The sequence below is a fragment of the Oryx dammah genome, unplaced genomic scaffold (assembly GCF_014754425.2).
Source record: "Oryx dammah isolate SB20612 unplaced genomic scaffold, SCBI_Odam_1.1 HiC_scaffold_19, whole genome shotgun sequence".
NCBI lineage: Eukaryota > Metazoa > Chordata > Mammalia > Artiodactyla > Bovidae > Oryx > Oryx dammah.
Genome location: NW_024070203.1, coordinates 46,865,230 through 46,885,468, shown reverse-complemented (window position 1 = coordinate 46,885,468; position 20,239 = coordinate 46,865,230). Strand labels below are relative to the sequence as shown.

Genomic DNA, 20,239 nt, shown 5'->3' with positions numbered 1-20,239 from the left:
TGGTAAAGAACTCTCCTGGCAATGCAGGAGACATAAGAGACATGGGTTCAATCCCTGGGTTGGGAAGATCCCTTAGAGAAGGAAATGACAACCCACTCCAGTATTCTTGCCTGGAGAACTCCATAGACAGAGGAGCCTGATGGGCTGCAGTCCATGGGGTCATAAGAAGTTGGACATGACTGAGCGACTAACAAACACTAAGATCTCTGAGCCTCTGCCCTCCCCACTGTAAAATGGGGGTTGCACCTTTATCACTGGGCCTATTTCACCTAGTGGAGGCTCAAGGTTCTTTTTTAAAAAAGTTTTTATTGTGGTAAAAGTCACATAAAATATACTATTTTAACCATATTTAACTGTACAGTTCTTTGGCACTAAGTACATTCACATTGTTGGGGCACTCTTACCATCATCCATCTACCAAATTTTTCACCTTCCTAAACTGAAACTCTGTCCCCATTAAACACTAAGTCCCCATCCCCCCCACTGCATGCCTCCATTCCCCAGCCCCTGGCATCTACCTGACTGTAGGTGTTTGACTATTCTGGGTGGCTTGTATAAGTGGAATCAAATAGTATTTGTCTCCACCTAATATATATAGGAATGCATGTTTAAGGTTCACTTAATACATGTCCTACAACAAATTATACCTTCTCTTCATCTATAGACTTAAAATACTAACTCCAGTCCCCGTCATCTACTCAAAGGTTCAAACCTGCTCAAAGAAGAGCAACAATTAGTAAAGAATAATACAGGTGACTTTTTTTTTTTTTTTAAGCAAACATATCTACTGGGAATGGCTACTGCAGTGTTTCCATGGAAAGAGATTTACTTCCCCTGGAGATCCTCACTTCTCCTGATAGCCCTTGCAGATCCTCTGAGTACCTGGAGTACTCCATAAGTACTTGCTCAGTTAATACCCAATATGGGTAGGATTTAGGTCTGGGTGCTCCTGTGGTTTGGTAAAGCATGGGAAAGGGGTATGATCTGAGATGTAAATTTGGTAGGTTGATTACATTTTAGGCAAGTACACCATTTTTCCAGATTGATGTGACTGAGGTTCTGAACCCGAGCCAGGCCATCTGCTTCCATTCTTCATACACTAGTTTGTTTTACCTTTCACCAAATTGCAGTATGCACTGATACACCTTTGTTTAATGCCCTGCCCTTCTGGGACATTTCTTTTGCTGTGCCCTTCAATGATTGTTAGGCTCTCCATCAGAGACATGATTAAGGATGATAAAACCCTCATTGAACAACACTTGACTTTTCATAAAAAGTGGTTTCATAAAAGGTATGATAATCAAAGATATTCTAAACCTAATTGTGTGACCTTAGGCTAGTTTTTAAACATCTTTAAGCTGTGGTTTTCTCATCTTTCAAATGTGACAATTATAGTAAATATCTCATGAAATTGCCAAAAGAAGCAAATAAGCTATTACTGGTAAGGTGCTTAGGACAGTGCCTGACATGTAGTAAATGCTCAAGAAACATAAGCTATTTTTAAAATGATTACTCTTCCAGGTGAAAATTCTACATAAATATTGCCTATGCCATAAATTGAGACTGTTACAGTGCTACCTTAATTCTTAAAATTGGAGCAGTCTTTTCAGGCCTTTGTGCTGTGCTTGCATTCTTGCTGCTAAGTCGCTTCAGTCGTGTCTGACTCTGTGCAACCCCACAGATGGCAGCCCACCAGGCTCCGCCGTCCCTGGGATTCTCCAGGCAAGAACACTGGAGTGGGTTGCCATTTCCTTCTCCAATACATGAAAGTGAAAAGTGAAAGTGAAGTGGCTCAGTAAGTGTCCGACTCTTCATGTCCCCATGGACTACAGCCTACCAGTCTCCTCTGTCCATGGGATTTTCCAGACAAGAGTACTGGAGTGGGGTGCCATTGCCTTCTCCATCTTATAACACACTAGCATCTAAATGTAGCTATTTGTTAAAAGTCATCAAATGGCACATTTAAGAATAACAGGCCACATCCATGCTTAATTCTTTTTCATATGTGGATGTTCTGTTATGTTTATGAAATCACAACAAATTTTCTTGTCTGAAAATTCACAGTGGGTTTTTGTCATCAGGCACTTTCTCAATCAACAGATTAAAAATAGGCTATCATCTGGGTTCTGAAATATTTTGATGTTAGAAAGAGGGCTTAATTCTCCAGAAGGTTAGAAGCCACTGAGTCAAACAAAAGTGCTCTCACAGTTTAGAGAAAAGAGCTCTTCAGCTTGCTGAGGTCTGGCCAGGCTTCAAGGAGGAGATGGAATCTGAGCTGAGTGTTTGGGAAATGGGTAGAACCTGAATAGATTGAGAAGAGATGGAATGCATTCTAAATGAGGGACCAATATGAACAAAGGTAGGATAGTGTGGGAGACAGGGAGGAGACTAGTGGAGCTGAAAAAGGAATTGATAGTAGATAAGGTTAGAAGGATCATCTGAAGCCAAACGCTGGAGGACCCTGAATACTAGGCTAAGGAATTTGGACTTTATCCTGGAGCCAGTAGAGAAGCCATTTAATATTTTAAATGAGGGTTGATATGGTGCAAGTGTTTTAGGTATCGATCTGACAGCAATTTCAAGGGTAGGTTGGATTGAGGGAGACAGGTACAGCAAAACGGAGGCTCATGAGATCTGCCTGAATTTAGTGTGTTAGGAACCTGAACAACAACAAAACTGGAATCCTGTCCAGGCCGCATACATGTTTCATTCTTTTTCATATATGGATGTTCTGTTATGTTCATGAAAACACAACAAATTTTCTTGTCTGAAAATTCACAGTGGGTTTTTGTCATCGGGCACTTTCTCAATCAACAGATTAAAAATAGGTTATCATCTGGATTCTGAAATATTTTGATGTTAGAAAGAGGGCTTCATTCTCCAGAAGATTAGAAGCCACGGAGTCAAACATTCAAAGGGATATTTCAAAGGAACAGCCATCATTTACCAAGTATCATTTCTTTCACCAAAAAGTCAATTAGTCTAGACCTCTACATAAGTCGTTGCGCAGTGTCCTTCCAATGTGCTATACTTTCTGTGAATAACGAGTTTCGCTTGACATTCCTTGTTGGCTGGGTACACCCTTAAGTTCAAGTTTAGTCTGTGTGTGTTGATTTGGTTTTCAAAAGATAGAATTGCTATTTTGAAGAGTTGTCTTACTCTTTGCAACCCCATGGACTGTAGCCCACCAGGCTCCTCTCTCCCTGGAATTCTCCAGGCAAGAATACTGAAGTGGGTAGCCTTTCCCTTCTCCAGGGGATCTTCCAGACCTAGGAATTGAACCCAGGTCTCCCTCATTGCAGGCAGATTATTCTTTACTGTATGAGCCAGCAGGGAAGCCCCTTTTAAGAAAAAGACGAATTTAAATTTTACAGTACTCATAATCATATTCCAGACTGTGAAACCAATCTGAACATAAAGGGATACCTTGTTTTCCAAATGGGTATTAACCAAAGAAAAATCATTTGATTCATGGATATATATTCTTTTCAATAAAGGGGAAATAGTTGAATGGCTGCTTATAATCTTTTACTTATTCAGTTATGTCTAAAATAAAATATATAAATGTAGGAATATTGCTATCTTCTACTTTCACATTTCATATAATTTTATCCATTCTTTTTCTATATGCCTTTGGTATCCCTTGATGCCACTTTTTGAGTCATTTGACACATTTTAAAAAAACGTACGTTTCTACTTCTGCCTCATGAGTTGAGATAGGAAACTCATTAAATCTGTGAGTGATATTATCATTGAATCCAAACTATAACTTAATATTACAATGGTTATGCTTTTGTCTTGTAGGTTATTTATTATCTGTACAGCATAATCGTGTGGTGTAGCTCTTTAAAGTTCTGTGTAAAAGTTTGCTTACAGCAATATCTAATATTTTGCCTTAGACTGATCATGCCCACAAATTATTATTAAATATGTGACTGACTTATCTCTCTTTTTAAAGATCAGGAAAGATTCTCTCTAAATATACCAAAAAAAATCCAATGATTGATATTCCTTTATGTGAATATATCTTCTCCAAAGAATACTTTGCTCAAAATAGTATGAGGGAAATGTGTCCTGTGAGTGAGAGGTTTTATAAGAACCTGCTTAGAAGTTGACAGAGTGATAATTTCAGAGGAATAAAATGTTATTTTCAGTTTAATCATATACAGTGTGTTTAATTGCCCTGTACAATGTGCCTAGTGGTATGAAGTCAGTTATAATCTGCTTTTCAAAGTCAGTAGTACATTTTTACCTTCATCCATGTCTTCAGTGAATATTGAGTTCCAATTATGTGTGAAGCACTGGGCTATGTTCTATAGGGATATAAAATGTTGGAGTTCCAACTATGAAGAAATCTATAACATATTTGGATAAGACTATGAAATGTAAAGCAAGGTTGAGTAGGGTATGTGTTCTAAATGAGGTACAAACTCAGATTTAGTGGCTCAAGGAAAAGAAGCATAACCCCTGAGTAGTAGATCAGGCAAATCTTCACAAAGCAAGTGGGACTTCGACTGAACCATGAAGGATTCAGATCAGTGGAAATTGTAGAACATTTAACGTCAGAAGGAAAGGCACTAGCAATACTGTGGAATTGAGGAAGTATTAAACATTTGGTAGGCCAGTTTGGTAGGCCAGTGTTGGTGTGTTTGTTTGGGCGTGTGATTCTTTGTCTGTGAAATGGAGATAAGTGTCAGACAGCAAAGTTAGGATAATTAAATGTGACTATTTTGTAGTGCTCTTGTATTCTTGTAAGTTACTAGTTGTTATACAAATACAAAGTGTGTATAAAGGAGTGGCATGGAAAGCAAAAAAAGAAGAAAGCTTGGTCTTATTGAGGGCCTTAAGAGTATGATAAAGCTGTTGTTGGTGGTGGTGTTCACTTGCTAATTCATGTCTGACTCTTTGTGACCCCATGGCTTGCAGTTCCCCTGTCCTTTACTATCTCCCAGAGTTTACTCAAATTCATGACCTTTTGAGTCGGTGATGCTATCGAACCATCTGATCCTGTGCCTCGCCCTTCTCCTTTTGCCTTCAGTCTTTCCCAGCATCAGGATCTTTTCCAGTGATAAAGTTATGATAACTTAATTAGGAAGAAAATGAAAAGCCTGTTGAAGACCTCAGCAGCAGAGTGACTTGCTCCAGTCTAGTCTATAGAAAGATAAATATCTCTGTTCAAAATAGAGACTGAAAGGCCAGTTGATTGGCTTTTCAGAGAGAAGAGGTATATAGTAATTAGGCTTGTGACTGTGAAATTAGGGGAAAAAGTGGTTGCAAAAGATTAGAATGGTAGAGATGATAGATTGACAGTGGAGTGTGAGGAAAGAGTTGCTGGGAGGAATCAGTGTGAAATGCTTAGTCTAGATGATATGACCACTAGAAAAGGATAGGATGAGGAGATTGCATTTGAGCACTTGATTTGCCCTTGATCCAGACAAGGGCATTGCACAGTTGGAATATGAGGATTGGTCCCCATGAAAAAGTTGTGTATGTGGATAAAGATTTGAGAGTTGTCTACATGGAAAGGATTTTTTTAAACAATTGCAAGGAAAGACATGATTGTGAAGGAAAATTTAGATGGATAAGGAGGAAGTACAATTATCAAACCATAGAGGAAGCAGAGGAGAACAGTCCAGAGGAAAAAACACAAGGAGAACAGGGAAACAGTGCTGTGTTGTATTGATCAATGATGAGAAAAATGTCAGAGGAAGGCCCATTCTACAGAAAAATTAAGGAAAATCAGGATGGAGAAGAGTTTGAATTAGGCATTTAAAATCCTTTTAGTAAAATAGTAGCTATAAAGGGATATTTCAGAGGACTAAAGATGGAGAAGGAAATGGCAACCCATTCCAGTGTTCTTGCCTTGAGAATCCCAGGGACTGGGAGGCCTGGTGGGCTGCTGTCTTTGGGATCGCACAGAGTTGGACATGATTGAAGCAACTTAGCAGCAACAGTAGCAGCAAAGAGAGAGTAGATAGTAAGTTCAAAGGCAGATTTTTAGAAAACTTAGTGATGAAAGAAGGGAGAGAGAATAGTGGTTGAGAAAAGATTTTTTTTAATTAGGAGAGACCTGCCTATTTATTTAGATTTTGGTTTTTCTTTTATTAAATTTTATTAGAGTATAGTTAATTTACAAGTTGGGTTAGTTTCAGGTGTACAGCAAGGTGAATCAGTTATATAGATACTTTTTATCCACTTGTTTGTAGATTGTTTTTCAATATAGGCCCTTAAGAGTATTAAGTAGAGTTCCCTGTTCTGTACAGTATTAGTTATCTATTTTATATTGGTTTGTGAGTGCTTGCTAAGTTGCTTCTGTCGTGTCCAACTCTTTGAGGCCCTATGGACTATAGCCCGCCAGGCTCCTCTGTCCATGGGATTCTCCAGGCAAGAATACTGGAGTGGATTGCCATGCCCTTCTCCAGGGGATCTTCCCAACTCAGGGATTGAACCTGTGTCTCTTATGCCTCCTGCATTGGCATGTGGGTTCTTTACCACTAGTGCCACCTGGGAAGCAAACTAGAATTTTTCATCAATAACCCTCACAGTCATATGCATATGTGATGATGTGTTTATATGTGCTGCATCATGTCCGACTCTTTGCAACCCCATGAACTGTAACCCACCAGGCTCCTCTGTCCATGGAATTTTCCAAGCAAGAATACTGGGGTGGTTTGCTATTTCCTTCTCCAGGGGGGTCTTCTTGGCCCAGGGATTGAACCCACATCTCTTGCATCTCCTGCATTGGCAGGTGGATTCTTTACCACTGGCACCACCTGGGAAGTCCCTATATTGGTTTAATTAACTTTATTATTTACTTTATATATAGTGTGTGTATATCTATCTCAGTCTCTCAATTTATCCCTTCTTCCACTTTACCTCCTGTAACCGTAAGTTTTTCTACATCTGTGACTCTGTATCTGTTTTATAAATAAGTTCATTTGTACCATTTTTTAAGATTGTATATATAATTGGTTTCATACAATATTTGTCTTTATCTTGACTGACTTCACTCAATATGACAATCAATGTTGCTGCAAGTAGCATTAGTTCATTCTTTTATATGGCTGAGTAATATTCCATTGGAATATTCATTGGAAGGACTGATGCTGAAACTGAAACTCCAATACTTTGGCCACCTGATGCGAAGAACTCACTCGTTTGAAAGGACCTTGATGCTGGGAAAGATTGAAGGCAGGAGGAGAAGGGGACGACAGAGGATGAGATGGTTGGATGGCATCACCAACTCAGTAGACATGAGTTTGAGTAAACTCTGGGAGTTGATGATGGACAGGGAGGCCTGGCGTGCTGCAGTTCATGGAGTCTCAAAGAGTGGGACACGACTGAGCAACTGAACTGAATATTCCATTGTATATACATACCACATCTTCTTTATCCATTCGTCTACCAATGGACATTTAGGTTGCTTCCATGTCATGGCTATTGTAAATAGCCCTGCTGCCTGTTTTTAAAATTAGGTGAGGCAGAAGGGAAATAGTCCCTTGAGATGAAGTGACTGAAGTTGTTGAGACCAAATAACCAAATAGTGGGGTATTGTTGCAAAGAAGATATGGATGTTGCATCAATAATGAAGGTGCTTGATGAGCATGGAATCATGGTATGATGGGTTAGTTGGTTGATCTTGAGAGTGATCTGATAGATCTATCTCCGCTTAAATTTATGGTGAATCAAAACAGGGTTCTCTTTTTCATGGGCCATATACAGTATCGTGCCATGCTGTGTCGTTTCAGTCGTGTCTGACTCTTTGTGACCTCATGGACTGTAGCCCACCAGGTTCCTCTGTCCTGGGAATTTTCCTGGCAAGAATACTGGAATGAGTTGCCATTTCCTTTTCCAAGAGATCTTTCCGACTCAGAGATTGAACCTGTGTCTCTTATGTTTCCTGCATGGTAGCCCGGTTCTTTACCACTAGCATCACTGGGGAAGCTCTAACATAATAGTATATGCACCCTGAATAGTGCTGGAGAGAGATGCCCACATTTTCTCCTGGAATCTTCTATCCCGATTGCTGTGGTCAAAATTCTTCCTCTATTCTATTTCTTCAGAAAGAGTATACACTGATTGTAATGACAGAGGTGTATGTTTTCTTAATATAATCATGATTTAGTCCTGCCTTCTTGTTATATCCAAATTACCTTGATTTGATTTTGGCTGTCCTGAGGCAATGGCTTCATGGTTGATCGTAGACAAGCCACTTAGCTTCAGATTCTTCTCATTTACTTTTCAAAGGGTAAGCTTCACTTTAATGTGAAGTTTGTAACAGATTCTGCCCCAACACCATTTTAATAAGACACTCTAATGACAGAGTAACTGTAAAAGCATGGCATCTGGACCTAGCTCAGTGTTCAATGATTTATAAGCATTTATCTTTTGAAAATATTCTCATGAGTGTATTGTCTCCAGTTACTGATGAGGAAGCAGAGGCACAAAGACACTGAGTCACCTTTCCAGGTTCATACTGTTAATAGCAAATTTAGGTTGAACTTCAACTGATAATTCCAAAGCTGGTGCTTTTAACTCTTTATTCTTTCCTTTATTCATTCATTCACTTATTTATTATATATTTTAACTCTATTCCCTGTTGCTCCCTGTACTATTCCCTAGGAGGAAGGCATTCAGTATAGTAGTTATATAATACTGCTACTAATGATGATGATAAATATAGTTTTAGTTCCTTCTGTATGCTAGGTACTTTACATACATTTTATGGATCCTTACTGCATTCCTAGGATGTAGATAACATTTTTTTTTCTTGTGACAGGAACCTAGCAACTTTCAAATATGCAGTATAATATTATTGACTATAGTCATCCTCTCCATGGCTTATTTATCTTACAGCTGGAAGTTTGTATCTCTTGACCCCCTGCATCCATTTGACCCACCCCCTAAACCCCCTTTCACAACCACTTTGTATCTGAGCATCTGTTCTCTTTATCTGTGAGTTTTGCTTTGTAGATTCCACAAAGAATTGAAATCATACAGTGTTTCTTTCTCTTTTGACTTGTTTCATTAATACTCTCAAGATCCACTCATGCTATCACAAATGGAAAGATTTTATTCTTTTTTTTTATGGTTGAGTGTATTTTGTATGCAAATGCCACTGTAGATATCACTTCTTAAATTTTGTAGATGAGATAATCAGTGTTGAAGAGATGGAATAACTTCACAAAGTCTTATGGTGGGTATTTGAATTATTTGCCTTCAAAACAAAAGCCCAAAGGCACTGATAGATGGAAGTGTGTGGTACCTCTGGAGGATATAGCAAGTTGCCCAGTATAGCTCAAACCTAAAGTGTTATGGTTAGGTGAAGCTGTTGAAAGGCTCAGGGAGATTAAAGTGGGGAAGAAGAATTTCTGAGTATGTTTTAAAGGATGAGTCCTTAAATATCAGTTAGGAGATTGAAAATTCAGAGTGGTAGAGAAAAGACAGATTCTTGAGTGGGGGCAAAAGAGAATAAAAGTTGCTGTTTTCTGACAGAATGAAATCATATAGCAAAGGAAAAGTGTGGTGGAGATAGAATCCTACCATTATTTAGAGGAAAACAGGTTATTCATAGATTTTTTTCTTTTCAGATAGGTAGTGTAGAGGGGATCCTTATTGTCAGACATAACAGCACCTTAAAATGATCAAACTAAGAATCCAGTATGTTGTGTTTTTAAATTCAGAGCTTTGGAAAGGTGCTTTATTATGTCGCTTATGACATATTTATAAATGTCATGGGCACTAGTAAGGATATGTAAAGCTTTGGTGGCCACAGGATTATTATCTTGTCTCTCTTAATCTTCTGGTGGGTGTATGCTTGGCATGCCCAAAGCCAGAAGAGGTCTCTGTTTGTTTGGCTTTCATTCAGAAACTATTTTCTATCACAGTAAGTCACCAGTCTCTGTAGCATCAGGTGGCTGGTGATGGCAGGTTGACCTACAGTACCTGATAAGATCACGAATATTATGGTCGTTACTTTATGTACTGGCTCTTCTCTCAAACAGTGAGCCTTAAAAAAAAAATGGATTCATCGGGAAAAGGAAATCTTTATTCTTTAGTCTATAGATGAGTATATTTGAACAATGGCAAAAAGCAATGGGCTTGAGGCCTAAAAGATTAAGTATCCCCTTCTTTTCCTTCCTATTCTTTTTGCATGTTTTTAATGGCACCTCAAGGACAATTAAATATGCCTCTTGGGAGTGAAAACTACTTGATTAAGCCAAATATGGAGAGTAGCTGGGGTGGGTCGTAGGGGTACAAAGGTAGCAGTAGTTAGGCAGAATCAATCTTTCATGAATTTTACAGTCCAATCTATAGAATCAAGGACCTCCGATTTGGCGAAGACTCAGGAGTCGCCTGGGCTAACATCTCACACTGTAAATTTCTTCCTCACCATCTTTCCCAGGCAGCCAGGTGAGTGTGGACCTTCCACTTGAGATCTGCCAGTGAGTTCTCTGGCCTGGAAGCATTAACACTCCAGGAATACAAGGACTGTAGGAGTTTTGCTTCCCGTTATGTCTACAGAGGGTGGCAATGCCTCCATTGCTGTGCTGTGTTGTCAAGTAGCTTGTTATTGGGATGTGCCACTTAACTGCCAGTGTTTTCAGCCTTGGAATAAAAAATAGCTAACATGAAATCCCATTTCAGCCACTTGGGCAATTGCCTTATATCTCTGATTTCAGTTTTGCATGTGAAACTGGAGAGTTTGTGTTTGTCTTCTGAGATCTACTTGTAGAATTATTTAAAGGGATTAATTAGAATGTCTGTAAAGACTCTCACACATAGTAGGTGCTTTTAGGACCTATTATTCTTGGGCATAGCTCTGGTCTTTTTCTGGTCATGTGATATTTGGTACTAAGTTCAGATCCCAGTGGTAATCTGTCAAGTACAGAGTGAAATATAACTATTGCTTTGTATGTACAGGGCATTATATGAGTTCTTTTTAAAGCAATAAGATAAGGATGTGGGGAAGTGAGCAGGAAACTGCACCAGCACAGGTTTCTCTGGCTTCTTGAATCTGTGGCAGTAATGAGTATGAAGAGCAATACTGTTAAGTTTCATGGAGGAGTGAAGAGAAGAAGGAAATACAGGCTTATATCAGAATTTATTAGCATCAACTAAGACTTCCAATCTAAAAGAAGTAGAAAAGTGCAAACTTCAATCACACTATTGTTTGTTCTACATTAGAATAGTCAGTTGAAGTGATTTCCTTTGGACTCAACTTGGTTTAGGAGAGAGTCTAAATAATTAATGTTTTGAACTAATTTTATTTTTCAACTTGGTTCAGAGATAGTCTAAATAATTAATTTTTTGAAAGTAACTATCTGCTGCAACTATTCATAATGTTTATTTTAAACTACTCATTATGCACAAGTGAAAGATTTGAAGGCCCAAGAGGGTGAATTTGTCCTTTGCCTTATGTTTATATGAGATTGGCAGTGTTAAGTGAAGGAAAAGCTGCATTTTTCTCTATCATCTTTCCCCATTCCAGAATGTATTTACATGGTGAGAGAAGCCTCCCCAAATATTCTCTTGTTGTGGCTTTCATTTTGGGATACATGTTATTGATTTTTAGGTAACCTCTAAAATATTGTTACACTCTTTTTGAAAGCCTGTTAATAGGGATGTATAACTTCCACAAAGTGGGCTGGGAAAATCCCAATGATAGCACTTTGCTAGTAATTTCTAGGGAAAACAATGGCTCTACCTTTTTATTTTAAAAAATGTAAAACTAGGAGAAAAAGGATCCAGAGGTGATCTGGCTTATCTGTAATAATCCCATCACTATAACAGTAGAGTGGATTTGCTTTGGAGAACCAATAGCATAAATATAAATGTCTTTAGCCTTCCCTGGTGGTGCAGAGGTTAAAGCGTCTGCCTGCAATGTGGGAGACCTGGATTCGATCCCTGGGTCGGGAAGATCCCCTGGAGAAGGAAACGGCAACCCACTCCAGTATTCTTGCCTGGAGAATCCCATGGACGGAGGAGCTTGGTGGGCTACAGTCCACAGGTCGCAAAGAGTCCGACACGACTGAGCCATTTAACTCACTCACTCACTCACTCGGGTCTATAAAGTGAAAGTGAACTTCACTTTCACTTTCACTTTAGTTTATAGACCTGAGTGAGTGAGTGAAATCGCTTAGTTGTGTCCGACTCTTTGTGACCCCATGGACTGTAGCCTACCAGGCTCCTCTGTCCATGGGATTTTCCAGGCAATAGTCCTGGAATGGATTGCCATTTCCTTCTCCAGGGGATCTTCCCAACCCAGGAGTCGAACCCAGGTCTCCCACATTGTAGACAGACGCTTTACCATCTGAGCCATGAGGGAAGTCCATAGACCCAAGGGACTTTACCAAAGGTTATATTTTCCACAAACTGTCGCTATAATTATTATTTTTTAAGTGGAAAATTTTATTTATGCTTCATTTATATTTAGTGTTGTTTTGGTACTAAGTGTATATTAGACATTGATGAATTGGTGGCTTGGTGTGGCAGGGTGGTAATAATCCATTAAAGTGAGCACTCTGTTTTTCAGCCATGCTGGATAACTAAGAAAGCAACTTTTAGTTTAAAGTGTTTCTTTTAAAAGTTACTTGTCACAGTAGGTTTCTTAGAAAAACTTAAGGTGAATTTCTTTTAAAAAGACTCTATTAGGAATATCAATCTGATTTATATACTAATATGAAAGAGTTGATTTTTAGATTATTTTCTTAAAACTATTTTGCATGTTATATCTTCTCTACTGTGCCTTTACAAATAACTGTTAATTGGATACATGACATATGTTGTTTATTTTTGTAGTTAAAACAGAGCCAATGAGCAGCAGTGAAATAGTTTCAACAACAGCAGACGGGTCTTTAGACAATTTCTCAGGTTCAGGTAAGGAATAAATATTAGATTTTCACATTAATATGAAACATTATTTTTCATGGTTTATATATGTACAAATATATGTGTGTAGACGCATATATATGTGTAGATTCTCTATGTAATACTGTCTAGTTTTTCTCAGAGTCACATGTTTGCAATTCTGATGTTTTTATTTACTGTGATGCTGAAAATTTTGGAGAAAAAATCAAAATGGGTGCAGTTCTATCTCTAAATTATCCTTATTATGTTAATGACTCCTTTTGTCTCTCATCTGTGTGATTTTTCTTTCAGAAACTATTTATTTATTTATTTGCCTGTGCCGGGTCTCAGTTGCGGCACGCGGGCTCTTTGGTCTTTGCTGTGTGGCATGTGGGATCTTTAGTTGAAGCATGCAAACTCTTAGTTGCAGCACGTGGACTCTAGTTCCCTGAAAGCCGCTCAGTCGTGTCCGACTCTTTGTGACCCCGTGGACTATGCAGTCTGTGGAATTCTCTAGGTCAGAATCTTGGAGTGGGTAGCCTTTCCCTTCTCCAGGGGCTCTTCCCAACACAGGGATCGAACCCAGGTCTCCCACATTGCAGGTGGATTCTTTACCAGCTGAGCCACAAGGGAACCTGGCCAGGGATCAAACCTGGGCTGCCTGCACGGGGAGCATGGGTCTTTGCCATTGGACCACCAGGGAAGTTCCTGTGTGATTTTTCTAATCAAGCAAAATACTGGCTTCTGATACCCACTAAACTGACTTGTCAAGTCATCCTCCTAAGTAAATGTCATATCCACTAGAGATTAGACTTTGTAAAGCAGCTTTAGATCCTTAAGTTGGTTTTTCATCTCTTTCACATTAATAAAGTCCGCCTCCAACAAACAAAATATTTGTGTTTCACCTCCATTATATTGAAATTCTTGATTAAAAAAAAGTGGCTGTGATAATATCTTCACTGTGAAGATTTGAGTTTATCTTTGTCAAATTACCCAGCTTGGACTCTTTCCATTAAAAAATCATTTTTATCAGAAGTAATTCTTCAAATTTTAACCCTCCTCAGGTTGTCTGCTGGGTTCATAAAAGCTCTCCATTGGAAATGCTCTACTTTTGTAAATTTGTGGTTGAGTTCATCCAGCTCTCCAGATCATTTCACATATACCACAACTAAAAAGAGTTATATGTAGATATAAAACAAACTGCAGATGCACAACTTTTATGCTGATGGTACCAGCTAGAGGCAATAGGAAATAAAATGTTATACCTATAGTTCTTTCATAAAGCATGTACTGGAATTTGACTCATGTCAAGCAGTGTGCTTAGTGCTATTATGGATTCAAAGATGTGTGAGAACGGTCCCGGCTTGTGGCTTAATAGGGCAACCTAATCACCAGGCCATCACAGTTCAGCTCAATAATGCCAGAGGGAAGCCTGGGAACCCCTGAGAACACCCAGGAAGAAACCGAGTTGGAGTGGGCTGGTCAGGGAAGGTTTTCTGGAGGAGATGCCAACGCTCAGCCTTTAAGAATGAGTAGCAATAAAACACACATAGAATTGAGGATGAGGAAGCTGGACGGATGGCACATTCCATGGGAGGAGACCAAGGCAAAGAGGCGTGGAACTTGGAGGAGCCGCTGATGGACATTCTTGCTGTGTCTGGTGTGAGTGGTGGTGGGGGTGCTGCACAGGGAGACGGGGGCCAGAATCGAAACAGGCAGGTGTGTTTCATATGGTGTGTGTGTTTTATCCTGAGTGCCATGGTGGCCCCAGAGGAAGAGTGTTGCATGATCATATTCCCGTATGGAATGACTTGGGCAGAATGAAAGGAAGGCTGGGGAACAGAAGCATAGAGAACAGTTAGGGGTTTTTGTTTTTGTTTTTTTCTTTCATCTGGACAAGAAATAGTGAAGATATGAAATAGGGTGCTGGCAATATTCATTGGAAGGACTGATGCTGAAGCTCCAATACTTTGGCCATCTGATGCAAAGAACTGACTCAGAATAGACCCTGACTCATTAGAAAAGACCCTAATGCTGGGAAAGATTGAAGGCAGGAAGAGGAGGAGACGACAGAGGATGAGATGGTAGGATGGCATCACCCATTCAATGGACACAAGTTTGAGCAAGTTCTGGGAGTTGATGGTGAACAAGAAATTTTATTCATTCTGCCTTTTTCATGATTTTTTTGCACAGCATATGTATAAAAGTCATACTTTTAAAAAGGCATCATTTTAAAGTACAAGAATCACATACTGCAAAGACATGATTACCACATTTTCTCAAAGTATCTATGAATAATCCCAAATTACTTATGAATCCCACAGTATCTATGAATAATGGTATTGCATTGCATCAGTGTTTTTCCTGATTTTTATCACAGTCCTGTGGTGAAGAAATTTCTTGTTTTTAAGAAATATGCACTAAATATTTATGTGTAAAGAGGTATCATATCCACAGCTCCAAAAAATGTGAGCTGTACAGGTGCATACATGCACACACACACATATATAAAGACAGAGAATAAAAGCTAATCTCAGAAAATGTTACCATTTGGGAAGTTTGGGTGAAAGATGTCTGGGAAGTTTTTCTACCCTTCTTGCAACTTTTCTGCAATTGTCAAATTATTTCAAAATAGGAAAGTTAAAAAATGAGAAGAATGGATGGATTTAGCAGTTTTAGTGGACAAAGTGGATGAGCGATCTTCATTTCCCCTTGTGCCCACTGGCGCATGTGCACCGCCTCTGTGTCTTCAGCATAGTTCCTCACAGGTAGTATGTTCTCATAAAGTTTATTGAATGAATGAGTGACTTAATGAGAAAGTGGAGACAGGGAAGAGAAAAATGTCTTTCACGTCCATAGGTAGTAAAAGAAGAGATGATGGTCCATTAGAAAGAGGGTTGAAGGGTTGATGATGACATTTAGAAGGTCGGGGTGGTCTGGGATGCCAATATGAACTTTATAGAGGCAGGGGTGAAAGGTAGAGGCAATCCTGATGAGATAGCAATGGCTTACATTCAAAACAGGAGTGAATCAGCCTAGAAAAGAATAGCTTTTCCACAGAAACCTCGGGAAAGATGAATGGGAAGTAATGGAGATGAGTTTGAAGAGGAAGAGGAGGAGGCAAGATAGTGAGGGAATTCCTGCCTGTTTCCTCTGTTCAAACCCTCCAGCAGCTCCCATTCATCTTTGGATGAAAAGTGAATCCTTACAATGAGCTTGCAAGCCCAGCAGATCCTATTGCCTGCCTCCCTTGCCTCCTGCCCTTCCTCTAATCAGGGTCTCTGCAAGGGCAGTCCGCTGCCAGGTACCTCCTTAGGTACCTGCCTGACTCCATCCCTGCCTGACCTTCACATCCCACCTTTTTGATGACACCCACTCTGACCACCCTACTCAGTGTTACAGAACTCTCACTCTAGACTTCTGATCTCTCTAAATGCTGAATCTCCTGTCCACCAAATGACGCACAGAACCGTTGACAAACGATAGCGTTCAGTTGTGCATTAGGGTTATTGTTGGTCTCTCAACCCCATCAGAATGTAAGCTTGCAATGGCAGGGATTCAGTCTTCTTTTATTCATTTGTATTCCTGACACCTGCAAAAGTACCTGGCATTTGTTAGGTAGTCAGATTGGGGTCCCCTCATGGTCAGACAGTAGAGAATCTGCCTGCAGTGAAGGAGACCTGAATTCGATCCCTGGGTCAGGAAGATGCCCTGGGGAAGGGAATGGCAACCCACTCCAATATTCTTGCCTGGGGAATCCCATGGACTTCCCTGGTGATCTATAGATCATGGGGCCACAAAAGAGTCAACATGACTGAGTGACTAACACTTTAACAACACAGGCACTCAGATATTTACTAGGTAAATTTTGAATACATGAATGAATGACGGCTTCTACTTTATTCTCTGAAGGGACTCAATATGAGAAGAGAACTGAGGGCATCAGTGAAAGACTACTTTCAAATAACTGTTTGCCTACCTAGAATAGGTAGAAAAGAGTGAAGGAAGGGGATAATAGATTGAGAGAATATAACATGTCAGGGGTTCTGCCTCTCTTGATGGCTTGGAGAACAGATAAGATGGGAATAAGGAATGAAAATTCTGTGGAAAGAGGATGTTTCTTCTTTAATCTCAAAACTCAGGTCCCCACCTCATGCTTCTGGAGTTGGTCCTCTGTACTTCCTTTCCTTAGCCTTTATCAGCCCTTTAAAAATGATTTGGCATCATCTTTCCTCCACCAGGCTTCCCTGGTGGTTCAGATGGCAAAGAAGCTGCCTGCAGTGTGGGAGAGCTGGGTTCAGTCCCTGGGTTGGTTGGGAAGATCCCCTGGAGAAGGGAATGGCTACCCACTCCAGTATTCTGGGCTGGAGAATTCCATGAATTATACAGCCCATGGGGTCGCAAAGAGTTGGACATAACTGATCAACTTTCACTCACTTCACTTCCTCCGCTAAACCATGGCCCTGTGAGAGTAGAGATTCTTTTGTCTTGTTCACACTTACCGTCCCAGTGGCCATCATGGATTGGAGTCCATGGGCAGTGGTCAGTACATGTTTGTAAATAAACAAATGAATCAGTTGGTGCTGTTGTGGTTTAAGACTGGAATGGAGAAGGAAGTCCATGATGTAGTCTTGAGCTTGATGGTTGACCAGAGTAGAAGACCAGAGTTGAGGCCAAGACTGAATGAGAAAGCACTGGATGCATGACCCAAGATAACATTGGGATATGTCAGGACACAGTCAAATACTAGTTTTTGATAAACTCCAGGAAGTTCTTAGGTGATGGGTCATTCATGGAAGTGTTAAAGGGTTGTCATGAACTTCAGAGAAGGGAAGATTTCCTGGGACAGCAGAAAAACAATGGTTTGGGAGAAACAACAAGGAAGATGTATTTTCAGGTCTTTATGATTCTGGAATCTGGAAGAAGGATATGCAAAAAAGGATATCTTTTCTCTACTGGGAAAAGATATGCAAAAAAAGTTAGGGCCTTGAAGGCGGGCTTAGTGGAAGGTGGAGAGATTGTTTGGTGAAGAGACTGAAGCTATGGAGGATCTTGTTTGCCATAGATTGATTGTTGGACACAGAGGAAAGGATCACGTGAGCTGGGGAATTGGGTCAAAGCATAGCAGATACAGAACAACATGGGGATGGACCTTCATTTTCTATTGTCTTTTAGTTTTTCTCTTCCCTTCTCTCTTCCTCTTCCTCCTCCTATCCTCCTTCCCCTACTCTCTCCCTCCCTCTCTTTCATGAGTAAAGATGCAAAAACCATGGCATGCTGGAGTGACTATGAATAGGACTTAGGGTTTCTAAGGGAAGAGGAGGCTGGAGAAAGGAATCTCCAGGCATTAACTCCAAGATGGTCTTTATCTCTGTGGTCACCATGCCTGCTTCCTTCTCCATGATAGCGTAAAAATTCACGTCTCAAATATTCAGGGTATCTTAAGGAGATGGATATCAAAAGTAATGAAGAAGTAGAGTCATCCTGACATGGGTAATAGCTATTTCCACCTGTGTCCTTCAGTGAGCTCTAGCATCTTAAATCTCTAAGGAGGCAGCGAGGTTCACTCTTTTCCAGGGAAATCACCAGGTATCCTGGTGTGGGGAGACTGAGAGGAGAGAGGTTGATTTTCCAATGCGTGTGGCTGAATTGAAAAATGCAAGGTTGTTTATTACATTTTTAAAATACAGTGATGAGAATGACCAATGAAAAGCAATACATCGATGATTTAAATGTTTATGTTTTTAAAATACAGTCATGAAAATGACCAATGAAAAGCAATACTTTAATGATTTAAATGTTGAGAACAATTGCAGTTGAAAATAATGTGCTTGGAGGGATTGCAAAATATCTTTACCTGCTGCTGCTTCCACTTCCACAAAGCCCAGATTTGTTATTCATTTGTTTTCATCATGCCAGTTGATATTGATTATATAAAGTTGATGTCTGATGTATTTGAAAATTGGAAATTTCTGGAGGAGAATAAAATATCTTGTGTGACAAAATATGATTTCTTTGTTCACAGAAAGATCTACCTTTGGGGATCTGATTCATTCATTCAACAGTTATGTGTTGAGCACCTACTGTGTGCTAGGCGGTGTGCTAGGCTGTGGGCCAATATAGCGGTAAAAAAATAAGCAGGTCACTGTTTTCATGGAGCTTTCATTCTTGGGGGAGAGACAGATGATCAGTAGATAAGTAGCAGTGTAAATAAATAGGCAGTGAAAAGTGCTCTGAAGAAAACAAAAGCAGATCGATGTCTATAGTGAAGAGTGGGGGTAGGGGGTCTCTTCTAGAGAGAGGCTTCCTCTGAGGAGAGGGTGTTGGAGCAGAGCTCTTAGGGAAGTGAGGGAATAAGTTTGGGTTAATTGAAGTGAAATAGGAGGATAACAGGACTTGGAGTTGAGGGCAAGTGGGGGTTGTGATGTGATGATCTAATTAATGTTTTTAAGAGGTCACTGTTTGTCATGTAGAACATTCTCTTTAGGAGAAGAGTGAGGAGAAGGTAAGGAGAAACAGGGAGACCAGTGTTTCCTAGTTCAGAAGATGATGTTGGAAGAACATGTTAGCTCACATGCCTCCTGGAGGAGCCACCAAGGCAGAATATATTGTGCCAGGATCCTCCGTGGAGGGAAAAGGAGGGAAGGGGAGGTATCCTAGCTGTCCTTTCCTCTGGCCACAGCCAGCATTGGTGATTGGAATAGTTGGCAGATGAGAGAAAGGAAGTTGTCACCATTAGCTTATATTTGGGAGGGAGAGCTGGCTGGACTTAAGATAAAAGGATATGTGGGAAAGAGGAGAATTAGAAGTTGCTTTTAGGCTTTTGAGCTGATTGTCCAGCTGAATGATTTTGAATGACCCAGAGGAGGCTCCTGGGAGCTCTGAACTGAGGACTTGCTAATTTTGAGATTTCTATCAACCTTTTCAAAGGATCTCCAGCTTGTGGATTTTACTTGCCTCAGGTCCTTCTCCTCTCCCTTCCTGCAGTAGTATTTGGGGAGCTTCTTTAATTTGCACATGAGAGGTAGGAGAAAGTGTGAAGTGATAGGAAACAAGTGTGCCATAGCAGAGAAGGAGCCACTGTCCCTCTGTCCCAGGGCTCTGGCCTGCATCCTGTGCAGTTCACCTACGGTGTGAGGGCCATTTTACTTACCTTGATAAATGGCCTGGGAGCATTCTTTTTGCCTTAGGCTATTCTGGTCTCATGAAATTGCAATTAATCTGAATTCTTTGACTATTGTTTTTTAAAAAAGTTAAAAGTGTTTTAGGCAACTAAGAGAAAAAGTACTGTAGGTAGAAGGCAGAAGATTCTTGACCTTAGGCTACATAGAGATCATGGGGGTCTGAATGAGAAAGCCCCAAGGATGTGGCTGTTCATAGGGCATTACAT

General features: G+C 40.1%; 1 protein-coding gene across 2 annotated transcripts in view; it reads left to right on the top strand.

Annotated features, from left to right (window-relative positions):
* EYA1 (EYA transcriptional coactivator and phosphatase 1) overlaps positions 1 to 20,239 on the top strand; it is a 186,067-nt gene that overhangs the window by 18,019 nt on the left and 147,809 nt on the right. For both annotated transcript variants that reach the window (XM_040261367.1, XM_040261368.1), the window contains one exon: positions 12,802 to 12,879. In XM_040261367.1, the coding sequence (XP_040117301.1) occupies positions 12,802 to 12,879 (78 nt within the window). The remainder of the gene's footprint in view (positions 1 to 12,801; positions 12,880 to 20,239) is intronic.